Source organism: Acomys minous (assembly GCF_964271855.1).
Source record: "Acomys minous genome assembly, chromosome: 13".
In the NCBI taxonomy this organism is placed as follows: domain Eukaryota; kingdom Metazoa; phylum Chordata; class Mammalia; order Rodentia; family Muridae; genus Acomys; species Acomys minous.
In genome coordinates this window covers 43,192,334-43,220,104 of record NC_140495.1, presented here as the reverse complement: position 1 = coordinate 43,220,104, position 27,771 = coordinate 43,192,334, and the positions used below count along the sequence as shown (strand labels likewise).

The 27,771-nt window shown below is 41.0% G+C and overlaps 1 protein-coding gene across 8 annotated transcripts in view; it reads right to left on the bottom strand.

Moving 5' to 3' along the window:
- The window catches only part of MLIP (muscular LMNA interacting protein), a 265,468-nt gene that overhangs the window by 212,511 nt on the left and 25,186 nt on the right, over positions 1 to 27,771 (bottom strand). For 2 of the 8 annotated variants that reach the window (XM_084752860.1, XM_084752862.1), the window contains exon 1: positions 16,913 to 17,078. The exons of 1 other annotated variant lie outside the window; for it this stretch is intronic. In XM_084752860.1, the coding sequence (XP_084608986.1) occupies positions 16,913 to 16,981 (69 nt within the window). In that variant the 5' untranslated portion in view covers positions 16,982 to 17,078. Of the gene's footprint in view, positions 1 to 16,912; positions 17,088 to 27,771 lie in introns of those variants that run through there. 5 more of the 8 variants (XM_084752868.1, XM_084752848.1, XM_084752858.1 and 2 more) reach the window with 5 other exon arrangements.

Sequence of the window (27,771 nt, the reverse complement as noted above, 5' to 3'; positions counted from 1 at the left end):
AACAATAAAAAACAAGATGTGGTGTTGGGAGGAAGATGGAGGAGGTGCTTTTAAATACATTATAGAGATTAATTCTGGCAAAAAAAGAAAGAAAGAAAGCTTTATTCTTGGTAGAAAAACAACTTCAGAAACAAAATTTGACTTACCCTCGTCTTCGGATGAATCATGAAATTGTAGCATGATGTCACTGAAGTCGAAACTTTCAATAGCACACACTTCTTGGAACAGTTGGAGACTTACATAGATTTAATGTGGGAGAGACTTCAATTTATCTATTCAACAGTTCCCTTTTATTGATGAAGACTTAAACTGAATTCTTCTTTTTCTTTAAGATTTGTTTGATTTTTAAGTATATGTATGGGGGTGGAGTGTGTGCACATGACTGTAAGGGCCCGTGGAGGCCAGAGGCACTGAATCCCCTGGATCCGGAGTTACAGGCCGGGGTGCAGGAAATGAAATCAGTTCCTCTATATGAGCAATACATGCCCTTAACCATTGAGACACCTCTCCAGCCCTAAAAACTAGGTTTCTTTCACTCACTGTGTACAAACTCAACTCCAAATGGGTCATGGACCTCAAATATAAAACCTACCACCCTAAAACTGCTAGAGGAAAAGAAAAGAGTATCTTTCAATGCACAGCCACAGACAGGATCTTCTAAATGAGAGTCTGGTAGCACATGAGATAGGACCAATAATTGACAAAAATGGGACCTCACAAAACAAACGTCTTCTGTACATCAAAGGAAACCTCCATCATGAGAGATGGTCCAGAGAATGGCAGGCAGTCTCTACCATCTATACATCTGAGCCTCTAGAATATATAAAGGACTCAAGAAGCTAAGCATCAAAAAAAAAAAAAAAACTAGACCACTTAATTTAAAAATGGGGTATAGAACTGAACAGACAGTTCTCAAAAAAGAGATACAAATGACTAGGAAACACTTTTAAACATAATCCTTAGTTATCAGGGAAATACAAATTGCATCCCTCCCCAGTCATGATGGCCATCGTGAAGGCTACAAATTACAACAGACGCTGGCTTAGATCTGCATACAGAGGAAACTATATAGACTGATAATGGGAGTGTAAAATGATACGGACACTTTGAAAATCAATATGAATATTTTGCTTTAGAAAATAGAACAAAGGGAGGAAGGAAGGAAGGAAGGAAAGAAGAGAGAGGAGGGAGGGAAGAATGCTATGAAGAAATAGAATATGACCCAGATATATCATGCCTGAGGATATACCCAAAAGATTACATCTCTTACTAAAGAGATACATGCTTATTGATGTTCACTGTTGCTCTGCTCATGATAGCTAAGAAATGGAGTCAGCTTAAATATCCATCAAGAGATTAGTGGATAATGAAAACATGGTGCTTATACACAATGGAATTTTATTCAGCCATAAAGAAAAATTAAATACTCAGGAAATTAGTATTGGGAGTGATGCTTAGTGAGGTAATCCAGGCTAACCAGTGGAACTCTACATGTTCTCCCTCATGTGTGGATCATAGCTTTGAATTTATAGATGTTTATTTAAGCTCTAATGTCTATAGGGATTTAGGAGGCAGAAAGAAGCTTGTGGGTGGGAGCAGAGGCATTAAGGAAGGTGAGGATGTCAGACCACACATTTTACAAAAACAGAAGGGAATTCTAGTGGTAGACAAGATTAAACAGAGATAGAGGAAAGGCAGATATGAGTAGAAGGAAAGGTTCACCAAAACTATTGATGTATGAAGAATTCACATGAAAATCAGCTAGTTTTTTAACTTAATTAAAAATGATAATTAAAGCCAGACTGTGGTGGCGCACGTCTTTAATCCCAGCACTTGGGAGGCAGAGGCAGGTGAATCATTGTGAGTTTGAGGCCAGCCTGGTCTACAAAGTGAGCCCAGGACAGCCAAGGCTACATAGAGAAACCTGTCTCAAAAAAAGATAATTAAATTAAAAGGCATTGAGAGACTATTTAGACAGTCTAACAGTTAGGAGGACTTGCTGCTCTTGCAGAGGACTGGAATTTGGTTCCCACCCGTGTCAGCTGGCTTCCTACTGTTCATAACTCCAACTCCAGAGGACCCAATGCCTTCTTCTGGCCTCTGTAGAGGCCCACATGCATTTGTACATATATACCCACAGACACATATTTAAAAATAAAATATTTTTAAAACCCTTCTCTGAATGTAAGTGCCACACACAGTTGAAGAATGCTTATTCCAGAAGCTAAGGGTCATTAAATGAAACTCCTAGTGTCAGGTATGGGATACCTCCCTAGGCATTGTTAACCAAGAAGGCCATGGTGGCTTCTGAAACTGTCCAGGTGATGGCCATTGCCACTAGCTGCTGTCCAAGCAGGATGCTAAGACCCTATGGCTGAAGATACCACGCACCTTGGTTGAGGAACACAGGGAAACCAGGCTGAAACTGGGCTAGAAGCTCCCTTCCTACTGGGTAGCTTCCATAGTGCTGGAAGTTGCTATGGAGGAAGCTGGAGGGAGGGGAGCAGTAAGCAGTGGTCTTACCCAGCTTTCAGCCTCGCATGATACAATGCCAGCGACAAAGCAAGAAGTGCTTAACAGAACAATAGCGGTGTGACTATACATGGGAAGCAACAAGCGGTTTTCTGATTGGACTTGGCCCCAGCTGCATTAGGAAGGAGTTCATGCCTAGTACTGTGGACTTAGTCAAAGTCCTAGGCTAGAGATGTCACAGGCATGAAGGGTGAACCTACTATCTTTGTTTTGATGAATAAGCACGTTGCCAAGCTTCTTAAATACTTATGTTCATACCCATGGGCTGGTACTGTCCTTGGCCTTAGCTTTCAAAAATGTCCCTTTTCAGTGAGAAGTAATTAATGAATAAGATTTGTGGCTGGCTAAGGTGCTGAAAACAAGTGACTGCTGAGTGCTCAGCGTTGATGAGGACACTGAAATTGCTCTGTACAAGGTTTGAGGAACATGGCAAAGAGGGAACAGGAAGAATGCAATAGCTGAATAAAGAGACAGGCAATGAAATGTTGTCTTATGGGTATGATGCGGTCATGGTAGCTATGAACTCAACACCTACGGATGCCTGCACAGGGACTGTACAAGAATAAACCTGTAAACTTCAGGAAAGGAGCTCGTGGATCTTCCCACACAGAGAAGTCAAAGTTGCTTGAGAAGAAGAGGCCATTCTCTTGAGTTATATAGCCACTGTGAATTACTCATGTTCTACCAGAAAGCTCCATATTTCTGGTCATAAGAGTAGCACTAGTTAAACCCAGTGAGTCACAAAGTAATAATAATAATAATAAGAATAATAATAATAATAATAAGAAGAAGAAGAAGAAGAAGAAGAAGAAGAAGAAGAAGAAGAAGAAGAAGAAGAAGAAGAAGAAGGAAAATAGAATGGAGAATGTTGAAGGAGGGATGAGTGTGACTAAAATATATTATCTATGTATATGAATCTTTCAAAAAATTGAAAAATTTTAAATACTATTTATAAAATGCATGTGTCTATCTCTATAGAGTCTTTTATACACTTAGAGAAAGTTTCCTGTACTTCACTGTTCTTTGGTCAGGAGTCCTGGCAAACAAGAAGAAACTGCTATATTCCTCTTGTCATACCCTGGATAGCTTTCACATAGTTCTCCAGTGATGCTACTGCCAATGCTAATAGCCTGCGATGCTGCCAGCATCACAGTTGCTGCCCTCAATCCACACAAGGGTGTCCAGGCCTCTGCCATGCCACAGCATCAAGCGTACTTGGATTCTGGCTTTTCATATCCTATGAAAATTCTAAGAAAGATAACTCAGTCAGTTTGTATTCCTAGTCATGACTGGAGAGGCTGAGAAGCCAGCCCTCATACTAGTGGATGATTTCTTTTCATGAACAAAACCCAAAGTGTACCATCTGTTGCCTCCCTTGAGGTATTGTCCCTTCCTGAGAGATGCCCAACATCCTTTGAAAACAGTCCATGAAATGTGTCAAGCTCCCTGCTTTTCATATGTGCCTGAATCTTAAGAGGATGCAATGTAGGCTTAGTTTGGAGTCTCTGCAATGTGTCAAGTTCTATATACTGCAGCATGCATGCACATGTGCACACATACATACACACACACACAAACACACATGCATGCACACACACATGCACACAGACCTAGGTATATACATGCCTTGTCTATGCAGCTCAAAGTTAATATCACTACACCTTGATCTGTATTATAACATACCAAGAACATAAGGTCCCCGACTTTGAGGGGCTTGCAGTCTCCAGGTGTCCAAACTTACAGAGGCAGAAGCACAAATGCACCCAAGGCTTCTATGAACCTGCTCCCAGATGAACACAGCACCAATCTCACAGGACCGTGCAATCCCTTCTGATGCACTTCCACCAGTCAGCATGGCCATTAAAAAATATGAGTTTATTACCAAAAAAAGAATCATTCTAGCTAATTGAAATTTCAGTTAAACTGGAAAAAAAAAAAAGAACGTAATTTATCTCACAGAATTATCCTCATGTGGACCCTTAAGATTGTAGGGTTGGAATTGTAGGAGACAGAGGGTTGAGGACCCCCAGGAGGACACGGCCAACAGAATCAATGGAGCGGGGCTCATAGGGGCTCACAGAGGCGGAGACAGCAGTTGTGGAGCCTGCGTGGGTGTGCACTAGGCCCTCTGCATATGTGTTGTGATTGGTTAGCTTTGGGGATGGGCGGCCTCTAACAGAGCGGGAGGGGCTGCCTCTGACTCTTTTGCCTGCTCCTCAGTACCTTTTTCCTCCCACTGGGTTGCCTCATCCAGCCTTGATAAGAGGGTTTGTGTCTAATCTTATGGCGTCTTGTTACTCCTTGTTTGGTTGATAACCTGGGGAGGCTTGTTCTTTTCTGAAGGAAAATGGAGGAGCGGTAAATCTGAAGGAGAAAGAATGGGGGGGGGGCCAATGGATAAGGAGGAAGGTAAAGAAGGGAAATGACAGTTGGTCTGAACTGTATTAGAGAAAAATAAATAAAAAGACCAAAAAAAAAATGATTGTAGGGTTTGGCAAATAGGAATATCCTGAACAAATACATACATGGATTTGCATGCTAATGTCTGTGTCATGGATGATCTATAATATTTCTACTTCGAATTAAAAGCTGTATTTCCTAGCAAAATAATTTAAAACATAGTCTAGTACACCCATGCCTCTAAATTCCCTTAGGTATTGACGTCATGGATTAGCAGTTTTCTACTGTGATTTTTTTTATAAACAATATTACATAAGCATTGACACTGTCAGTTGCTTGTTTATTTCTTGCCTTCTAATAAATTCCTAGGGTAAAATTACCTGCCCAAAAGCATATTGTTGAACAGTTGGGTCTCAGTACCTGCTACATTTAAGAAAATGTGAATCTTACTTCTGTTCTTCTGACTACTAGACTGTATATTCCGTAGGGAAACTCTTAAGAGACTAAGAGAAATGCTAATTTTCTGGGAAAATATTATGTATTTTCTGGAGGGAAAGTGCCAGATAAAGATGTGACTAGTAAGATACTATAAATAAGTAGAATCTGGGCTTGCACCTCTTTGAGGCCTGGGGTGGGAGTAACTCAGGGTGGCTTTGATCCTCAGCATTAGAGAAAAGGGGTTCTAATAAAATGCCGAATCAAGCAGTGTTGCTTACTGTGTGTCAGAGTTCTTTTGAACAGGCCGCACCCTCACATGTGCGCCAGGGTGCTTTCCATCTCTCGTCCTTTCCTGTAAGACCCCACAATGAAAGTCTATGGCTCAATGAGATGGGCACCACCACGTGCACATCATGGCCACACAGAGCACCATTTTCAAACCTCTAAAATAGGGTCACTTCCATTACATTACCCATAATTTTTCTTATTTTTATTAGTTCTTGAGAATTATGTATAATGCATTTAGGTCATATCCATCCCTCCCCCAGTCTTTCCAGATCCATTCCCTTTCCCACCCACCCAACTAATATCCTTTTTTTTTTTCCCCTTAACCCATCAACTATACTTTATACTGCTCAAATACTCTTGGGTATATGGACTTCACTGGTGGTCTACCCACCAGAGGCCACACCCTTAAAGAAAAGTGACTATCCTTCCAGAAGCTATCAGCTGTCAATAGTCCTAGATGTACAAATCCCAACTCAGAAATAAAAACATCACTTAAAAAAGAGTAACAAAATAGCATCATCACCAAAAAGTGCAGATCCTACCATAACAGCCCTTGGTGAAAAGGTGAAGACCTTATTAAGAAATTAGAGAGCAGTTATAACTATAGTCAAGTAATTCAAAGATGACAAAGAGATGAGTAAGAAGGGGGAGTCCAAGGCATGAAAACAGAATTTAAAATTTCAAGATCTACATATGTTGGCATGCCATGTGTCATAGCTGACATAGTGGTTTCACATAGTGCTGGGAATGCCTAGCTCATGTGTGCTGCATGACAAAGAGCCTACATCTACATCATTAATAAACAACAGAAAGTTGCTTTCTCAACTGTCCTGAGGTTTGGAGTTCAAGATCAAGGCACTGAATAGTTCGTGTCTGGTAAAGGTTGTTTTTTAATAGAGATGTGTCATCACATGAAGAAATGAATGCATGTCCCAAAAAAAGGGACAGTTGCTTTGTCCTGCCCTCACAGACAGAAGAATAAACCAACTCGTTTCCCTCAAAGTCTTTAACAAAATCCTAATCTCACTTATTAGGTCTCCAACAGACCTCAGTAGTACCACACTGGCTAGGGTCAACATAATTGAGGGACACATTCTGACCAGAGCATCTTCTGATCTAGAATAAGAATATCCCACAACAACCCAGGCATAGGGGTGGTCAGGTGGGTACTGTGTTCAAAGCCAGCCTAGAATACAAAAGGAGTTCTTGGCCAGCCTGAGCTACATTACCGATACTCTATCTCAAGGAACAAACAAAAACCTAAACTTAGAATTTTAAAATGCCACAACACTCATCACCTATTGACTGCAAAGAATCATCAACATTAATAAAACATTGAGAGGAAGTTTTTAAAAATAAATAAGTAAATAAATCAGGGCAGGTAGGAAGATGGCTCTGTGGTTAGGAGGTGTACTGCTCTTGCAAAGGGCCAGAGTTTGGTTCCCAGAGCTTATACCAGGACTCAGACTGCCAGTATCTCTAGCTTCAGAGGAACTGATACCCTCTTCTGGCCTCTGCAGGCACCTGTACACAAAGTATATTCATCTACACGCAACACAGAGAGAGGGGGAAGGGAGGGAGAGGAGGGAGGGAGTTAAAAATAAAATTAAATGGTTTTCTTTTTTTTTCTCCTTTATTAATTTATTCTTGTTACATCTCAATGGTTATCCCATCCCTTGTATCCTCCCATTCTTCCCTCCCTCCCATTTTCCCCTTATTCCCCTCCCCTATGACTGTTCCTGAGGGGGATTACCTCCCCCTGTATATGCTCATAGGGTATCAAGTCTCTTCTTGGTAACCTGCTGTCCTTCCTCTGAGTGCCACCAGGTCTCCCCCTCCAGGGGACATGGTCAAAGGTGAGGCACCAGAGTATGTGAGAAAGTAATATCCCACTCTCCACTCTGCTGTGGAGAGTGTTCTGTCCATTGGCTAGATCTGGGTAGGGGTTTAAGGTTTACCGCCTGTATTGTCCTTGGCTGGTGCCTTAGTTTGAGCGGGACCCCTGTGCCCAAATCTGCCTATCATAATGTTCTACTTGTAGGTTTCTAGAACCCTCTGAATCCTTCTCCTTTGCCATTCTCCCATGATTCTCTCATCTAGAGTCCCACTAGAATGTCCTCTCCTCTGTCGCAGTTTCCTGGTAAGTGAAGGCTTTCGTGGGACATGGAGGATCAGGGTGGTTTTCAAATAATGGTTCAAGATGGATAAAGCATGTATCTCTTGGCCACCCTCTGCAAGTTTTAAGATTAAACTCACAACCCAAAGAGACCTGGTAGGCGAGGAAAGTCTGCTGTAATTTTCTTGGGGAAAGAAAATGGAAGTGAGCTCTGGGGTGAAGCTAGGTTGAAGGACGAAACCCTAATGGGTGTCTTATCGGCCCCGCGAGTGCCACAGTCAGAAAGAGAAATCCCACAGACTCTACACTATGGTGCTGAACTTCTAATGAAAGTGTTTGGGGTCACCTTACTCTGCACCTCAAACATAGTAGTGGCAGTAGCCAGGAAGTGAACAAACCACAGACTGCTCAGCTGTCTGGATGACCGAATGAATGCACTTAGATTGAGGAATGAACGCACGCCTCTGGATGGATGAATGGGTGGATAGACGGATGGACGGATGGATGGATGGATGGATGGATGGACGGACAGACGGACAGACGGACGGACAGACGGACAGACGGACTGACGGATGTGCCTATAGGGGAGCAGAGCAGCCCGACTGACAAAATCTGCAGGGAACCGCTGCTGAGAAGCTGAGCTCAACCGGGAAAAACAGAGTCAGGACAGCGAAGCTTTTATTTCACATCCCACAGGCTAAAGAGAACCCCACACTCTCTGCCATGGGTCTGTTAATTCATGGTGACATTTTCTGCTTTCAGCCTCACACTATGACACGATGTCCCTGGAGAAATTACAACAGGCTTGAAAAAGCAATCCTACTGGCTCTCTGATCTTCTAAGATGAAGGTTATCGAGTTTGTACTTAAACTCATGAGGCGGTCCCTGGATCGCTGTATTCTGCTATTTACAAAAGCACAAGGCCTATTGCAGAGAACTCGGTGGCCGGGTGGGAGGTGTTGCCCAGAGGCTACCCATGCAAGGAAATGCCCATTTACTCAGAAAGCTCGCGAACTGGCCCTCGGGAAATGTTTAGAGAGAAAGCACTTGCAAACAGGCCAGCAATTAAACCGCAGCCATTCTCCAAAAATCATCTGCAAACTCATCTCCTTGTTTTCATGAAGGTCGTACAGCAATGTAATTCCATGCCGAAGATAGGCTGTTCCTCATCCCCACCCCCTATGGGGAATCATGCTTGGGGCTGAACATAATTGTAATTTCAATGAAGAAAACTTGCAAAATAGTTCCCCCCCCCTTCATACAGTGTACTCTAAATGTCACTTTGAAATCTGAGTTACAGCCTGCAATCCATCCGCCTCGCTTCTGTATTTGCCATCTTACACAGCTACATCAAAAGAGCCACTCTAACAGCGCATCCCGGACTTACATTATCAGCAGACACTGCTTTAATTAGCAGTGGTTCTCAAAAGGCTGGTTGGCTTCAAGAACTGGACTTGAACCAGAAAGCAGAAATCTGGCTCCTTTATCAGTTTCACTTCTTAACTCACCTCCCCCTTGCTTTTGTTAACCAGGGGCGGGGGGCGGAGGAGGGGAGCGAAGATTTTGTCACTCTGGTACTCCCACGGTTTTTTCTCAACCTGCTGTGATGCTGAGGAGCTAAAATTAAAGCGCAAGCAGGGAGCAAACCGAGATATCTGTGTCAGGTGCTTTGCAGGGGGTGGTAAAAACTACAAAACAGAAAGAGTCACAGCTGAAGAAGCCATTTTGGAAACTACATTTAAAACAGATATCTTATGTGTTCTAAGTTTTCGTTACTGATGAAAACACAATAGTGTAATGTTATGAGAAGATATTATTTTATTTTGATCTTTCTATACAAATATCAAGACCCTTAAATTTTCCTCTCTTCACTTACTCCACAATATTCTCCCATCATCAAATTCTTGAATCGTTGTTTCTCAAAAACATTTCAAAAATATGCAATTTAATATATGAGTACTGAACTGTGAATTTCATATTTAAAAAGGCTTCCTCTAATAGCAATAACTTGTACCCACACATTTTGCATCCAAAAAAATAACTTTCTCAAGATTGCTTATGTTTGCAAAGGATTTACTGAATCCACAGAGCCAGAGGGCATTTTTCATACACTTATAAAATGCTACACAGTGCAACATTCCTTGAAAAACCAACCTGACCTCTCACACTTTGTAGATAAGGAAAGCATAGGTTAAGAGATTTGTCGAAGGTCACATAAACACAGTTTTTTCTAAGGCTGGCTCCTTGAGGAGGATCCAGGAAGCTACCCATCATGTTAGCAGCCTCTTAGAGGTCCTCATCAGCACCCCAGATTCACACTGGGGCACTTAATGTGGACCTTTGCAGACAGGTAAGGATGGGTTCAAAACACCGGGCTCATCATCTTCGCACTGTCACCTGCCTTTACAGGTGCACAGAAGGTGTCACCTGCCTTTACAGGTGCACAGAAGGTGTTACCTGCCTTTACAGGTACACAGAAGGTGTTACCTGCCTTTACAGGTGCACAGAAGGTGTCACCTGCCTTTACAGGTGCACAGAAGGGCTTCAGTCCCCCACCCTGCATCACAGCATCTTACTACCCTCTATTTTTTACTTAGTGGCCGTGGATTCTTTGAGGGTTTTTTAAATATTTATTTGTTATTGGCTATAGAAGAGAAGGGGCTAGAAACGTGTCAGGGTGGAACTAAGCTTAAGAAAAATAAACATGGGCTGGAGAGATGGCTCAGAGGCTAAGAGCACTGACTGTTCTGCTGTTCTTCCAGAGGTCCTGAGTTCAGTTCCCAGCAACCACATGGTGGCTCACAACCATCTATCATGTGATCTGGTGCTCTCTTCTGGCATGCAGGCATACATGCAGGCAAAGACAGTATACATAATAAATAAATAAATCTTTTTTAAAAAGAAAGAAAAAAAAAGAAAAAGAAACATATGGAAAACGCAACTCTTGGTTTCTGTGGAAGTGTGTGTATCTTTACCTCTCCACATGAAGCAAAGCCAGACTTCCCTCCCTGCTCCTAAGTGGCATGTGTGGAAAGACTTTCTTCTTCCCATAACATTGTTTGGGAATAATTGGAACACTGTTTGGGAATAATCAGGAACTCTGCTACCTAGTGCAGAAGGAGCAATCCTACAACCTCTTTAGTGGATTCTCAGGGACCTTTTGTTTCCCTCAGAAACAAAAAAAAATGAATTATTAAATAACAATAAATAAGTTAGCAACATCATCCCTTAAGATTTAGAAGTGGCGCTGAGCCTGGAAACTGAGAGAAACCTAACCTGAAGTTTACCCCAGCTGAGGAACTTTCTGTAGCCTTTGCCTATCTGGTTTTGGAAAATAATTGTTTCCAAAGAGTACTTTGAATATTGACTTGCTGAAGAATGCAGGCACTCTTTGGAGAAAAGAGGCCAATAAATAAAATGATGATTGAGCCACCCTGAAAGATGTGCCAAGGGGAAGAGTTGAATGCACAGTAGGCAACCCAAAAAATGTTACAAAAAAAAAAAGACTAGCCACATTGTTAAATATTCTAGAATGCCCACCATGTCCATCACACACACACACACACACACACACACACACACACACACATATGCACACAACCACAAGTACACATATACTCACAGACACACACACATGCACACAAACACACACATATGCACACAAAAACAAACACACACACATATGCACACAACCACAAGTACACATATACTCACAGACACACACACATGCACACAAACACACACATATGCACACAAAAACAAACACACATACACACACACACACACACACACACACACAGCAACAGCATAAGAATTGAGATGCAGGTGTAAATTAATCACACCCACTAAGTGATCAGACAGAATGGCCACGCCAGGCCACTTCATCACTGAAATCACAACACATGGCATAGCAGGCCATGTGCTCACTGTGCGTGGTGAAGACGTGGATGAAATACAGTTCCCAAAACAAGCAAGCCCATGCCGAAGACACGGGCAGTCTCATCATCCCTGTATGCTGACACCGCAAAACTTAAATATCCAATAGCAGTGCCACCTTACATTCAGAAATGTAACACTCTTTTATTATAAGCACTTCCCTGTAAGGAATATTGTACAAATCAGAAGAAACACTCATCTCACACCCAGAAAGTGACACTCCAGAAATAACAGCAACAAAAACTTTTATCAGCCCTCTTTGGCATTGAACAATAGATGGACATTAACTCTAACAAGACATGGTTAAAAAGAAAAACAAATAGATGTTATAAGAAAATATGTCACTGCATGAAGCACTCTATAATTGTGCCATTGCTTAGACATTCTACTGAATAATTGTGGATTTGCTACCACAAATCTATATAAGCTATTGGAATGCTTGTACTGTGTATGCTTAGAATATTTCCAAGCTACTAAAATGTATGCTCCTTATTCATAATATGCTTAAAATCATTAAAGTATACTGATGTTCTTAAAGACAGAGCCTTTTCTATGTTTGTTCTGCCTTGTTCAAAATAGTCATTCAGAAACACACTGATTTGAAAAATCTATTTTCCTAAGACTGTTCCTACCTATGTTACACCCAGCAAAAAATACAGCTTCATCAGATAGTCACATCAGGAATTACACCAAAAGCATCAATCCTATATTTTTCTGTTGGCTAACAAGGCTGCTCTTAGTAATTAATTTTCCTTCTATTGATGGAGCTATTGCTTTTACTTAAAGAGCTATACTTCCCTGGGTTATCACAAATTTTAAAGGCATAATCCTTCAGATTTTACCCAAAAATGATTAACACTTTAATTTTGGTTTTTTTTTTTTCATTGTATCCAAAACAAATCAAAATGAACTTCTCTCTGAAATAAAAAAAATATATATTGTATGGTAATATGTATATATATTGTTGAATAAGTCATTTTTAAATTCAAAATAAGCCAAGGACTAAATTTGAAAAGCGAAATTTAAGTTTTCATATTCTTATGTCGTTATCCTGTTAGAATTCTAATCGCCAGATGCCTTATTTACTTCCCCAGAGAGCTCCTTTTCCTAAACAGTATTTACAACATCCCAGAACTGACCACAGTCTGGTTTTTCATTTAACAAGTCTGAATATAAAAATGAGTTAAAGGGCATGCTCTGCTGTTCCAATTGTGTGGTATCTTTGAGCCTTCATACTTGGGACAACAAGATTGTTTCTTGACATGCATCACAATATCACAGTAGGGGTTAATAGATTTATGCGTGCTATTTAGTTGCTTTTATTCTTTGACAACATTATGTTAGAATGCCCTAAGGTACGTGACTATTTTTACTATCTTAATATATGAATAGTTTCTTTTCATTTCAATACTTCAATTACCATAAATGTGAGTAACCTTTTTGCTAACACACTACAGTCTAAATAAGAGTTATTCTGAAGAACAGCTGAGATATTTTTGCACTGGCTTTGATTATTTATTAATACGTACTAAAAAGAAATTAACAGCTGTTGTAAACTACTCCAAAATTGCCTTGTCTTATGGATTTTTGTGACACCTTGCTTGAAGTTACTGTTCTATTAGATGCAAGTTATAAATGAAATCAAAGACTAACTTCCATGCTAACATACAATTTCCTAATTACATCCCAGAGCACACAGCTCCTCAGAACACTCAACTGAACCGGCAAGCATGTTAAGACACGTCACATCCATCCATGTGCTTAAGAAACACTACGTCAAGCTCCAGGGTATCCCACTGGCTTATGTTAAATACAATATGTCTCAAAAAGTACGTTCACTAGTGTTTTCTGAATGTTCCTGAGTACAGCTGGAACCACCTTTGGAGGTCATTCAAAAAACCAGAGTTCCCAGGAACACAGTTGGGGACACACATGGGACAGAAAAAAACAAAGATTCATTCAGCACTAGCATCTGTGGTAGTGGAAATGACCACAGTGAAGTATGTCACAAATGGCCCCTCCCCCTACCCTCCCCTTACCCTACCCTCCCCCTCCCCTCCCCCTCCCCCATCACATTCCAGAAACCTTATCTTTAGTGTAACCAGCTTTTGCAGGTTTGATACCTGAAATATCAGCATTCTTCCTACCTGGCTTCTCAAAGTCTTAAAATGGAACTGTAAATCCACGCTAACTGATTTTTCATTACAGTGTTTGAAGGTTCCGTACGATGTCCACCTAGTTATCACTGACTTCACTCAGCACTGACAGATGTAGAAAGCTTTGAAAGATCTGAACATCACTATTTTTTTTTTCAGATTATTAAGTAGATGAAAAAGAGAGTAGCACCCAGAAATTCTTTACTTTTTGCCATCAGAGGAGAGCAACAACTTCAGGGCAAAAAGAAAAGTCGACATTTAAAAATAGGTGGATATGAAAATATGGTTCGGTGGAGGGAAGGTTTGCCACACTGATATATGACAATGGGGTTCCAATCTCCAGCACCCACATCAAAGTCAGGCAGACGGATCCCCTTCCTTTAATCTCAATACTTAAGGAAGCAGCAGTGAGGAATCCCTGGAGCGAGCTGGCTGGCCAGACCAACAGGAATCAGCAAGCTCCAGGTTTGGCTATAGACGCTCTCTCAATAAGTAAAGTTAGGATAAGATACTGAGAAATATATCCAACATGAAATGTGGCTCTCCACATACAAAGAAACCCAGCTGCATGTGCATCCACACATATTTGAACATATGAACAGGCATACACACACACACACACACACACACACACACACACACACACACACACAATAGTAGAAACTTAATTCATTCACCATATAGTTAGGACCATCACTTTAGTTTTGTCTGTCTCTAGTAGAATAAATTGATGTCTTTCAAAATGCTTCAGGCTGGTGATTTTCTTATTTATTCATATAGTTATTAGCTTAAAATGGTAGGTGAAACTGTATGTTGCTTTATGGCAGAAAAATGCAACTTTAAGCAAGGTGCAGATGAGACTATTATAAGGTACACATATTGAAGTATTTTTGTATCAAAAAATTCTCCCCTTTAAAACATAATTTAAAAAATATTTCTATTTATAATAATATAGTGAATAATTTTCAAAACAAAGTGAACTCCATATAAAACATTTTTATTTAGTGACCTAACTAAAATAAATGTTGACATTGACAAAGAAATCAATGATCCAGCCACAGATATGTTTGGATGCATATACACAAAACAACTGTATATTATGTTTGGGTTAATTTTTTTCTAAGATGTATTACACGTTTCCCAGCTCTCTTCTGCAATAAACACTGACTATGAATTCATCTTTTCTTGATATCAGTACCACCAGAACACCAGGATCTGAAAGATGTCTGAGATATGTAGCTTGCTAGGCTGTCCACATCAGTCTCGCCAGCTTTTGTGCGCTCCTCCTCTTCCTGAGAGCTGCCTCTACACTACAAGCTAAACAGGCCTGTGCTTTCTTGTCCTCTGCCATACTGTCCTCCAGTCTGATGGAAATTAATGAGAGATTAGCCTTAGGCCTCTGCCACAAAGTCATGTTCATGAGCTGTGGGACAGTGGCTCCTCAGGGGGCTTTTTTTTTCTAACTTTTAGATTTATAGTTGTTTTCTAGGTAGACTGGGGCATGTAAGATGTCTGGCCTTCTGAAAGTGAGATGTTAATGCATCAAATCATGTCAAATAAGAAAAGGTCATTTTCACCTTTCGCATTTGTCCCAGGTCTATTGTATTTGTTTGCAAAGCTAATTCGGGTCAGAGTTAACTCCAGTTCGAACCAACACTCTATCCACATATTTTCTATCAAAGTGTTAAAACACTCAGCACTTAGAATATCTGAATTTTCCTTCTACTTTTAAATGAATCTTACTTTGTCTTTTCATAATTTGTTTGTGAGTGTGCATGCGCATGTATTTGTATACATCTGTCTGTGTGTGTGTGTGTGTGTATGCATATGCGTGTGTCTTTGGGGTATGTGCTTTTTAAGTAAGTCAAGCCAAACCAATGCAAGAGACTTCAATGCACACATTACTGCTTTTAATTTTCACAAAACTCTTCAAACTAGTTATTTCTGTTCCCTATCTTACAAGCAAGCTAACTAAAGTTGAAAAAGACTGAACAAAATCCCAGTTTTTTTTTTTTTTCATTTAGAATCTGATTAGCAAGAATTTCTGTGCAGATATTTCTGACTCAAAATCTTTAGTTGTTTCTTTAACACAATAAAGTCAAAAAGAAGTCTGTGGTCATTATATGCTACACAGTTTCCACAATTATTACTCAAAATAATGATGATCTAGGTCTTTTAAGAGACCATTATATTTTACCCAAAATGTTTTTAAGATCTTGAATTTTTAACATTCTTCAAAATTTTTCAAGTGAGAATGTCTTTTTTCATTTTTTTATTTTTAATATCAATATATAATTCTTAACTTCCAATATCCAGAACAATATAATAATACACATTGGGCCTTATTAGAGCCCTTATGGCTTTGCCTTGTGATTTGTTGCTGTTAAAAATGAGGCATGAATAATTCCACCATTAGCGCTGTAACCACAGTAAGAGTAAAAGCAAAGTTATGCACCTAAACCCAGTAGATAGACCATGCACGGCGCACTGTACTGGGGAGTAAAACACACATCATGTTGGAGAAAATAATAGTGACTATAGTTAATTGCTTGGTGTTGAAGTAACGCTGCTTTTACAACTCATATGGCAAAGAGATAAGTGAATCCAATTTTTTATAAAGAGTAAACTTTAGCTTATGTTCATAAAACGTACATCATAAGAGATTAAAATATTCTACAAAACTTTCTTTTGTGAATAACCCTTGTATTCCCCGCCCCCCCAGGAAATTGGTCTTTGAACATTCACTGCTTCTTGTATCAATAATAAGTAAAACAATAAATCATGCGTGGCAAAGGTTCAGGATAAACAACGTCAGCTTTGGAAGAGGTGGGAGAATATATCATTCAAATCAAGCTTGCCCACCTCCCAGTAATGAAATTTTATGTAGATGTTTATTACATCAGATTCAGGAAAGACAGAGAGCTCATTAATTTCAAGATTATTGACCGGGCCCAAAATGGAAACTGAGACAGGGTAACAAGCTTTCTAATCTGTGACAGCTGTCCCAGATTTTAAACCTGAGTTTGCAAATTCCCGGGCATCTTACCGTCACTCTCTCCTTTAAATTCGTGTTCTTCTTTAGTGAGCTTTCTTGTTCATGCTCTTCCAATTCCATGTTGAAAGGATGAAAGAGAGGGGAAAAAGGAGAATGGGCGGGAGGGAGGTTCAGATTCTGTCTAGAAGCTGAATTGACATGTTTGCATGTCAGATAGTGCCAGGCATTCCACGTTGTAGGAGCCCAGGACACTATCAGAAGCCCTGGCGATAATTTCTGGTTAGCTAGTGTTTCCATTTATAGATGCCCAAACCCCATAAACAGAGCACTGAGGAGAAGTCAGGCAGCTGGCCCCAGATAATGATAAATGTCACTAAACATGAAAGCAACCCTTCAGCAGGAGGCTGTCCAACAACTTCGGTTCTCTTAACCCAGAGTGACGCATGTGACAAGCAGTTTTGCCACAAATTTCATCAATAACTGCTGGAACTGAATAAAAAGACTCCAGAATCCATCCTTATGAATCATAAAATGAATATGAGTGGGCGAAGTTATCTTTCAGAGTCCACTTTCCATCTTAAAAGTGTGGACACATGTGCCTCCCTTTGTAAATATAATAATAATAATAATAATAATAATAATAATAATAATAATAATAAATATAATAATAATAATAATTCTTAAAGAAAAGGAGCAAATGACTAATCAAAACCAGAAAGGCATGCAATGCAGAAAGCTAAGCTGTATTGCCAACATCCTATGGAAACTTGACAAACTGCGTTTAGAAATACCATGAGATAAAAATGGCATTCTTCCTTAGCAAAAGCCAGTTTTGGTCCTCCTTATCCCAACTCTTCCACGGGAAAGAAAGTTTAGATGTAATTTATACAATGACAAAGTTCATTTTATCCAGTACAACAAGTGTTTTCAGAGTTCTAGAAAATGTTATGTGTCTTAAAGAAAATTAATTGTGCGACTTGATGGTAAGTAACTCCTTCAGTGTTTTAAGGCGTAATAGGTCTGTGAGTGGCAATGAAAAATAAAAGTGTCTCTCAGAGTAAGAGGGTATGGTCTATTTGGAGCTTAGCCTTCGGTCTGTATAGACATACATTCTAATGACTGTTTTTTTTTTCCCTTACTCATTTTTTTCTTTCACTTACAGAGAAAATACTTCAGGAAATATGTTGGAAGACCATCTCTGTCAGTAATTCTATGGTCCTCTGTTGCTAGACAGAGTTACTCTAGAGTTTACCCTCCATCATGATGGAAGGGGAAGACACTAGCAGTGACACATTCTGGAAGAATGAAATTTGGTTCTTCTTCAGAGTGATGAATCCAGAAACTCCATATTGAGATTACGGGAGAAAGGCGTTTCCCCTTTTAACTCAACTCTGATTCCAGAAAGATAATTATACATGCTAGCTGTTATCCTAATGGGTTACAAATGAGGCCTTAAACGTTTATTAGCATGTGAGTTTGATATATTCAGAGGCAAGTTGTTAAAAATGTGTGTGAACTGAACCTATAAAATATCTCGCAGGGGGAACAAAACATGAAGCGACCATAAAAGAAAACTCAGTCCTCTTCAGTATGCTCTGAAGAAGAAGCCTGGTGACCAAGAGGGTGGAAAACATGGGCTAACAGTACAGAGTTGGCTGGGAGGGAAAGCTGGCAAAAAGGGAACTGGGATGGCCAGACAGTGTGATGAGGACCTACGTTGATGAAGGTCACCTGGGTGGCAAACAGTCCTTTAAAAATAGTACTATAAAAGTTAACGTCTCCTAGAAATTTTGTCACCAACAGAGACAGGATCTGGATTTTCTTAATGTAGCAACCCTGGCATGTCGTTGTGCCTCACATCCTGCTTTGGTGCTTTCTGTATAACATCTCAATAAATTCTTAGAAATAAACCCAGAAGGTGAACATTATTAATGTTGTGGGAGCATTGTACGGCCACCTCCAAATTCACACATTCAAGACCTAATTCCCCAACACTCTAGAATATGTCTGTATTTCAGCATAGGTAATTAGGATTAAGTTAAGTCATTAGGGTGGGCCCTAATCCATTTTAACTGGTGTCCTTATAAAAAGAGGAAGTTGGACACAGAGGTGAAGACTATGAAAGCCCAATGGACAGACAGTTTCTTCAAGTCAAGATGCAATACTTGAGAGCTAAGGCCACTGAGAGCTTGTAGGACTCTGTACCACTGTACACTTCTAATCTACAGGCCGCTGTAGACTTCTAGTCTACAGAACTGTGGGGACATAAAAATGTCTATCATTCAAACCACTTAGCCAGTGCTATGTGTTCTGGACTCCCTAATAATTAAATGCATTTAAGCGTTGACAAAACGAACAGCTACACAGCTAGCAAGCGGCACCTGAGCTCTGATCTAAGCTCTTCACTAGCTACTGTGGACTGTTGCTTCTCTGAAGACTTTCACCATGGTCATGCCAGGTGAGTGGTAATATAAAGGGTTCTGTGTTTCTATCATCTACTCTGTCTTTGAAAATATGCTTAAACATACTTTAGCTATGATTAAAGGACAAGAAATTTTCTTATGCAAAATTATGACCACACGGAGGTGGGCTCTCATCTACTTGCTGGTGAAACACAAAAGAAACTGAGCCAACCCCTGAACATATGAGATTCCACCCCTCTCCAAGTATTTAGGAGCTGCTAACAGTTATGGGGGCAGGGATTTCTTTAATGGCATAGGTGCCCATAACTTACCCATCCATCCTACCCTATATAGTCTTTCCTTCATGTTCCTCCTGTAGGTAACCCGAGTTAAAGACACTGGTTCCCCAAGCTAGGCTTGAGTGGAATCACTTCTTTGGTTGGCCACTAGTGCCCTATCTGCTACTGGAGTTGAGCAGACATGTTCTCATGTCTCCCCCAGGGATTTGAAGCAACAGTGGTGTAGTATATCTCTAAAATATATTTTCTATTTTTTGTTATATATATATATATATGTATGTGTATACATATGTGTATATATATATAATTTGATAACTCACCAATAAAATGTAGGCACATATGAAAATTATGAATTTTAAAGTATGTCAATTATATCCCAATAGAACTCTTTATTTTAAAAGTTAACAAAAATGATTCCTTTTTAAACTGGAAATTTCTAGTGTTTTTAGAAATATAATATGCATGACGGGTCTATGCAAACAAAGGGTTGAAGCCTGTGCTGCAGAAGGCAAGCAAGAAGTTCTTGTCGACAATCACACAGAAGAACCTCAACAGAGTAACATTTACTTCTAGACGCTGCCACCTCTCTCTTCAACACTTTGCATCTTTACTCAGGCAAGCTGGCTGGCTGCTGCCTGTAGCCCTAGCACTCAGCAGACTAAGATGGAAGGATTGCTGCAAACTTGAAGCCAAACTGGACTGTTTAACCAATGCCAAGCTAGCTAGGGCTACAATGTGAGATCCTACAAGGAAGAAAGAAAGAAAGAAAGAAAGAAAGAAAGAAAGAAAGAAAGAAAGAAAGAAAGAAAGACAGACAGAAAGAGGAGAGAAATTAGGTACATTTGTGTTGAAACTTCACAAATGAATGTTGGTGAGTTGGAACTATATTCAAAACCTGGGAGGAAATACAGTTTGTAGCTATTAACACGGCTTGTCTACTTGCTGGATCATTTTAGTAGTGGCGATGTCCCCACACCTGCCACTCAGAACTCAACAAAAGCCCGGATAAATGCCATTTCCTGAAGCCTCATGAGACCACCAGGCATGAGAGCAGATATGGTGTTCCTCTGCAAGAGTGACAGTCCACACAGGAGGGAGTCTGCGACATTCTCCACTGCGTTCTTCACAGGCAAAGACCTCTGTCGCTAAGAGTTCTCCTCTAAGACAATCAACATGCTCTACTGACGTCATCACATGGCTTGCTATTCCATGTTATTCCAGCGTCACTTGCTATCCCATATGGCCCACACAGGACATATGTTACACATTCTCTAGGGGTCCAGTTAGGGAATGGTGACATTCATTTACCGAAAGTCCAGGTAGCACAGCCTGACCCAAGAACCACACCGAGAGTGTACTTCCCGTGGCAACCAACAGACCATGAACTGTGGCAGAGCTCTAGCACTGTGAACTGACCTGCCATGTGCAGAAGTCTAGAACTTCTGCAGACTAGCAGTATAGAAACAGTCATGGCACATGCCCCCAAGTCCACAACTTGTGAAAAGATGACATCTACAGAAGAGCTTCTGAAAGTTGAATTTATTGCTAAATAAACTTATTTCACAGCTGCCAGCAAAGTAAATCTCAAAATACCAGCCTATAATAATTATGATGATGAGGGCCCAGCAAAGGTGTGTCTTTGTAATGACCAACTTCAAAAAATGCTTTTATTAAAATATAATTTTTCCCTCAGATATATTATCTTTCTTCAGACTTTGATACTAGATCTTATTTTCCTTATTTTTTATTTCTTCTTCTCTCATATGTTCCATTCAGACCACAGTTTCCCCTCCCTCTTCTTCCTCCAACCCCTTCCCTCTCTGCCCGTTATCCCCCATCCACTCCTCCTCCCTTCCTCTTCAGAAAAGGGCAGGCCACCCATGGATATCAACCAAACATGGCATATCAAGTTACCGTAATAGAAGTCACCTCCCCTCATATTAATGCTGGGTGAGGCAACCCAGTAGGAGGGAAAGGGTCCCAAAAGCAGGCAAAAGAGTCAGAGGCAGCCCCTGCTTCCACTGTTAGGAATCCCACAGAGAGACCAAGATACACAACTAACTGTACCACATATGCAGAAGACCTAGGTAGACCCATGCAGGTTCCCTGGTTGTGGGTTCAGTCTGAGTGAGCACCTATGAGCCCATGTTGTTGACTCTGTGGGGCTTCTTGTAATGTCCTTGACTGGGTCCTATTTTCCAATGACTAGGGACAAAAGCCTTTCGTCACTACAAAGTAAAGAACGTACTCTTTAGAAAATCACTTTTGAGTAAGAATATGTGTTTAGAATAGCGGAAAATATTGTAAATGATAGCTATTAGGGCTTTGGAAAATGCTATTTTATATATACCTGGTAACTCCAATTCGTCTTATAAAAATTTCTTGTGAAGTAAAAAAAATATGAGGTTGTAAGAACGCTAACACATCAATAGTGCCTACTTTAAAAAACAATGATCCAGACATGAAGCTAAAGTCATAGCTAAAGGGTCTATAAAAATTGTTTCATCCACTAGGAATCAAAGGCTAGCATGTTTCATACGCCCAACCACTCCACACACGATATATGTCATTTCCAAAGAGACTGGGGTGAATTTTCCCTGTCAGTGCTGATGGTGCATGCTTGAACAGACTTTTTTTCTCTTGCATTTGTACTAGAATAACTTCCAGCCACTTTGAACAGTAAGTAAATTGTCTAACAGAATCTCCTCCCCTCTCTCTCTCTCACACACACACAGACACACAGACACACACACACACACACACACACACACACACACACACACACCACTGGTGTTTAGGGAATGAAGGCAGCAAGCCATATTAACCTGATTACAAGGACTCCTGTGGAATTGCACTGAATGTTTCTAACTTCAGAAAGGAATCCTGGATTGAAAACTTCCTATCTTTGTGGCTTACTCAAACCAACCAGGTTCAAGACTTGCATTCACCCTTCCTTAAACCCAGTAGCTTAGCTGTCCTGATGGTGTTGACATGAAAGATCACTTTGCCCCCAAAGTAGCAACTCTGTGCCCTTTGAGGCAGCGCGCCCAGGATAGACTTCCAGTTTTATCAGTACAAATTGAACCATGTTCCAAAGCAACTCGCACTTACGAAAAGAACGCTTACCTTTCCATGGACTTGGATGCAGCCTACGGGACGATAATCCACCAGAGAGGTCACAGTCACATTCCCAAAGCAGCTGACCCTGTCAGTCTTGGGAAAATGCTGTTTACTCTGTCGCTAATATTGGATGCCAAGCTCAAGAGACAGAAACTAAATTAAAAGACTTAGGTATCCACCTCATGTCCACTGGGACCACTTTTGGAAAACAATAATTGCTGAGTCTCCCCAAATGACTTCTTCATGAGAATGTGCTAGAAATAGTAAAGGTTTGAGGCCAAGTGTTGGAAAGTTTTTCAATATGGCCAATTATCTACTTTTAGTGTGCTGGCAAAAATTTCTTCAAGCTTCCCTAAGGATGTGAGTGGTAGGGTAGTTAAGGGTGCCCTAACGAGCCCTGTGTACTCTGAGTGGGTTTTTAAAGGAAACGTAAAGTTCTGAAATAAGACACCAATTATTCCCCAGAAGGAAAGCTACATTTATATGACAGATGGCCAATGACAAGGCTGAACAACTTCCACAGTCAAGAAGCACAAGTGGCTGCTGTCCACGAGCAAAGTGGTCCAGAGCGGGGTGACCTCCTCCACTCCTTCTTCAGGGCCTTGAGTTTTACTTCCTGAATAATTTTAGCAGAATTGAGACCACGTTACCTCCAAAACTACTAATTATGTGTTCGATCTTCTTCAGGGTATCTACCCTGAACTCTAGTCCAGTCAGAAGCTCTATTTAAATTATGACCTAGGAGACTTAGAATTGGAAAAGCAAATCATTCTCCATGTTGTCAATTGAGTTTAGAATACAAACAACCCAAAACCATCTTCACCATCCCGCCCAGCACACCACCCTACTCTGCATTGATAATGCACCGTGCATTTTACAGAAAAAATGACTAAGTGTTGGCATTTGGAATACCTTATGGGCCTACTGTCTTCAGTAGTTCTCACTAATTGAAACTTAAGTTGGCAATATCTAAGTTAATATTCTTGTCGAACAATGTTAGTTTCTGGTATCATTGCTATACTTTTTCACCCAGCTTAATAACTTGACAATTAGAGATGGGCAGAGATAAAAACAGACAAACAAAACCCACATCACGGTGCTGGAGCTGATAGCTTCCAAAGTCAAGCTGAGTTAGGAGTGCACAGTGTCACAGTCCGTGATGCACTAGTGCAGGCTGATGACAAGGGCTTATACTGATGTTGACTTTTTTTTTTTTTTTCAAAAATCCCATGGTCAGGAAGATTTGCAATAGAAAGAGTTTGTTTTGGCTCATGGTTCCAGAGGGGTAAGAGGCCCATCAAGATAGGGATGGAGAGGAGCCATAGGCAGGCATCGCAGTGGGATATGGAAGCCAGGAGCTCATCTCTTTAAGCCTGAGCACAGAGTGGAGAGAACAGTCTGGAAGCAGACAGGGCTATGATCTCTCAAACAGCACCACCAACCAGGGACTACACGTTCAAGAGCCCACGGAGGACAATTCTCATTCAGACCACTAGAGGGCTAAACAAGACGTATACATAACATGCTTCAAGAATTCCTAGGAAGCTTCAGGTGGGGATGCTGCTGTGACCCCACAGAGATGTTGGATTGGAGCTGGGTCAACACGGTGCTTGCTAGTAACTGTGTTATTGGGTAAAGGCAGCTAACTTCACATGGAAGCCTATTAGAAATTCGGATCTTTGGCCCCAACCCACACCTACAGAGTCAGAATCTGCCCCTCGGTAAGATCCTCTGGCCATGTGTATGAGCATTAAAGTTTTAAGATCACTTATTATACTGCTTTTGGGATTGATAGAGATATTGAAGGAAGAAGTCAGGTAGAAAGACAAATGGCAGCCAAAATTTGTGTTATGTACATGAGCGATGGCAACGATAAGTGACAGATTTATAAACATGTATTTTGAAAACTATGAGTATCGCCATTAGAAACAATTTTTTAAAAAACCACTTGCCCATTGATTTTGACACAGCCACTCTGCTAAATGATCCTTTCAAAGTTCTCCCATTCTGTGCCCAACAACTCCATCACTTTACAAATGAAAACACTGAGACTGAGTTGTTTTCCAGATTCCCTATAAACTAATACTCACTTCTGGGCCATCTCTATCATCTCTCTCTCTCTCTCTCTCTCTCTCTCTCTCTCTCTCTCTCTATCTATCTATCTATCTATCTATCTGCTCTAACCCCAGCGCTCCACACCCAATGCACAGACAACACAGGAGGAGGGAGAGTCCCACAGGTGAGCAGCCCATGTGACCCTTGTTCCATCCCGCTCCCCTTCTCAGTTCCTGTTCCTGATGGAATCCAGGGAGAAGATTGAGAACGCTGCCCAAATACTTGACAGCTAACATTAAGGCCTAATCCTTTCCAGGCTGGTTTGACTATCCATGATTTTTAATGTGTGTATATTGTCCTCTTACCCACCTATGCTTTAACTGACCAATGTGTTGTGGAGAATTTACTCTGCTATTAGATCTTTTATCCATCAATATGTCAGGAACCCGACAAGGAGACCACCAAGACGGGCAGATCTGGACCCTGCACAAACTCTTGCACCAACCAAGGACAATGCATGCAGAGAACCTAGACCCCTTACTCAGATACACTCAATAGACAGCTCATTCTCCACGGTTGTGGGGGGAGTGGGGGCTGCCTCTGTCATGAACTCTGGTGCCCCTGATTTGATCACCTCCCCTTGCCAGGGAAACCATGCAGGCACACAGAGGAAGAGGATGCAGGTTATCCAGATGAGACATGACAGGCTGAGATCAGACGGTGTCCGAAGAGGGGGCCCCCATCGGAGGTCTAGGGGAGGGGAATAGGGCAGAAGAGGGAGAGAGGATGGGAATGGGAAGATACAACCAAGGGGATAACAATCGAGATATAATATGAATAAATGATAATAAATAAAAATAAATAAGTATCTTATATGCAAAAAATATGGCTGATGCTTGGATAATGATACACCTAATTTTTGTCTGGTTAAGCCAAAAAGTGAAGGTCAGCAGTTAGTGTCAGAAACGAGAAAAATAAAAGGCTGATGACATAACCTACAGCCATGGATTTGTCTTCCTACTACATTTTTAAAACTGCAAATTTCCACACTACATTGTCCTAAGTTTACAAATAACTGCATGTTAGAGACAAATGGCACCATCGACGTTTCTGAAAAGGAAGAAAATAAGATCAAACAAAACACTAATTTCATCATCATCAGTGACCTCTTTTACTTGTTACAAAGAGCATGCCAAATCTGGTACATCCACACAGGGAACTTTAGTCACTTGTGGAAAAAACGGAATATTCAGGAAAGTGTAGGGACCTGGATCAGAAAGCAAATACTGCATGTTGTCTCTCATACAAGCGTCCTGGCTTCCAGTCTTTCTGTGTGTGTCTTTATGTGGCAGTGGGTGTGAGTGGGGACAAGTCATGAAGGTGGTGAAAGAGGCTTAAAGAAGGGAGAGGAGAGTGGGAGTAGAAAGCATAGACTGTGGAAGTGAGACTGTCAGAGTAGGGGGGGAGGGTACAAGCAAGGAGGCTCAGGGAGATGGGGGGGTGAAGGCATGTGGAGGGGGCGTGGCTAGGAGGGCGTGGTTAGGAGGGCGTGGCTAGCAGGGCGTGGCTAGGAGCCAGCAAAACTAAGCATATGTGAACATGCTATAAGGATACCTGTGACTTCCACATGCTAATTAGTGGGAAAATAATTGCGAGCGCCTCTTGTCAGGTCTGGAATGTATGCCTGCAATGCCAGCACTCAGGGCCTGAGCCAGAAAATGCGCAACTTGGAGAGCAGACGGAGCTGCTACAGAGTGAAGCTCTAACTCAAAAAGAAACCAAAATATGTTGTGGCGATGCATTCTCCTTCCACGTATCCTTAAGAACACCTGAGAGTAAGGTATCTTATTTACTTCCACCTGATTGTAAGCAACAGAAACTGAGGACAAAATCCTGTGTTAATGACCAAAGAACAACTGACACGCCACCCACCCACCCTCAGGAAGGATAGAGGCAAGAACGGCAAACCACTGGAAATTGTTTTTCTCTGGGGGCTCCTGAGCTCCTGGGTTCTTTTCTTTTCTTTCCTTTTTTGCTGAATGTTTTTCTTTATTTATGTGTGTATATACATACGTGTGTGTGTGTGTGTGCGCGCGCGCACGCGTGTGTGTGTGAAATTCTGCTTTCTTCTTACTAGGGAAAGAAGACCTGCTGATTTGCATCCCCCTTAAACTAGCCTCATGCATGTAAATATAAATAGACTTGCTTTCTCTGAATTCTCAAGCATAAACTCCCAGGAGAAAGAATGCAATTTGCTGAGCCTGAGCGAGGTGTCCATCATGGTCCAATCTGCTCTAAGCGGGGCAGGTGGAAAGGGAGGAGACAGACAGACAGGGTCAGGAACTCTCAACACAAAGGAATTTAGGACCGAAGAGACAATGAGTCTGCTAGCAAGCAGGAAAATGGAAACAAAGTGACAAAAAAAAACACAACTAAACGTGTACTTGTTTTGATAGGCTTTCTTCTGGTTCCTTTTTTCTCCTCACACTTAGGAGTGTGTGTTCCTGCTGCAAGGACGATGCCTCAGTTTTATGTTTAATGTAGCGGTGTTCATGTAATTGTAGAATTGGGAAACACTTGGCTTCTCAATTTGGTAAATGGAGCACTAGGTCCGGGGACGTGCAACTGGCACCAACATCCTCACTCATTGAAACTCTAGGTCTGTTTTTTTGCATTTTCTCACATTCCAAGAAATGTATGCAGAAGGATATTTCTCTATTTTAAATTGATTAATTGAAGTTTACTTCCCAATACTCAGGTTTATTACAGCAAAGTAAATACACATCACTGAAGCTGTAGATAGGCGTTGCTGAATTTCTCCCCACTGGGGCTACCTGATGTGCCCTTTACACACATGTGGAGCACCGTTGCATTTAACAGTTCCCATAATGGGAAAGAGATAATGAGGGCACTTACCAGCATCCTGAGCTAATATGAGTAAAAATACAGCTACTTCTGAAAGCGCAGAGGCTCAGGCACCACAAATGAGCCTCAAGCCTCCTTCCTCTGTGCCACTCTCCATTCGTCCAGGAAG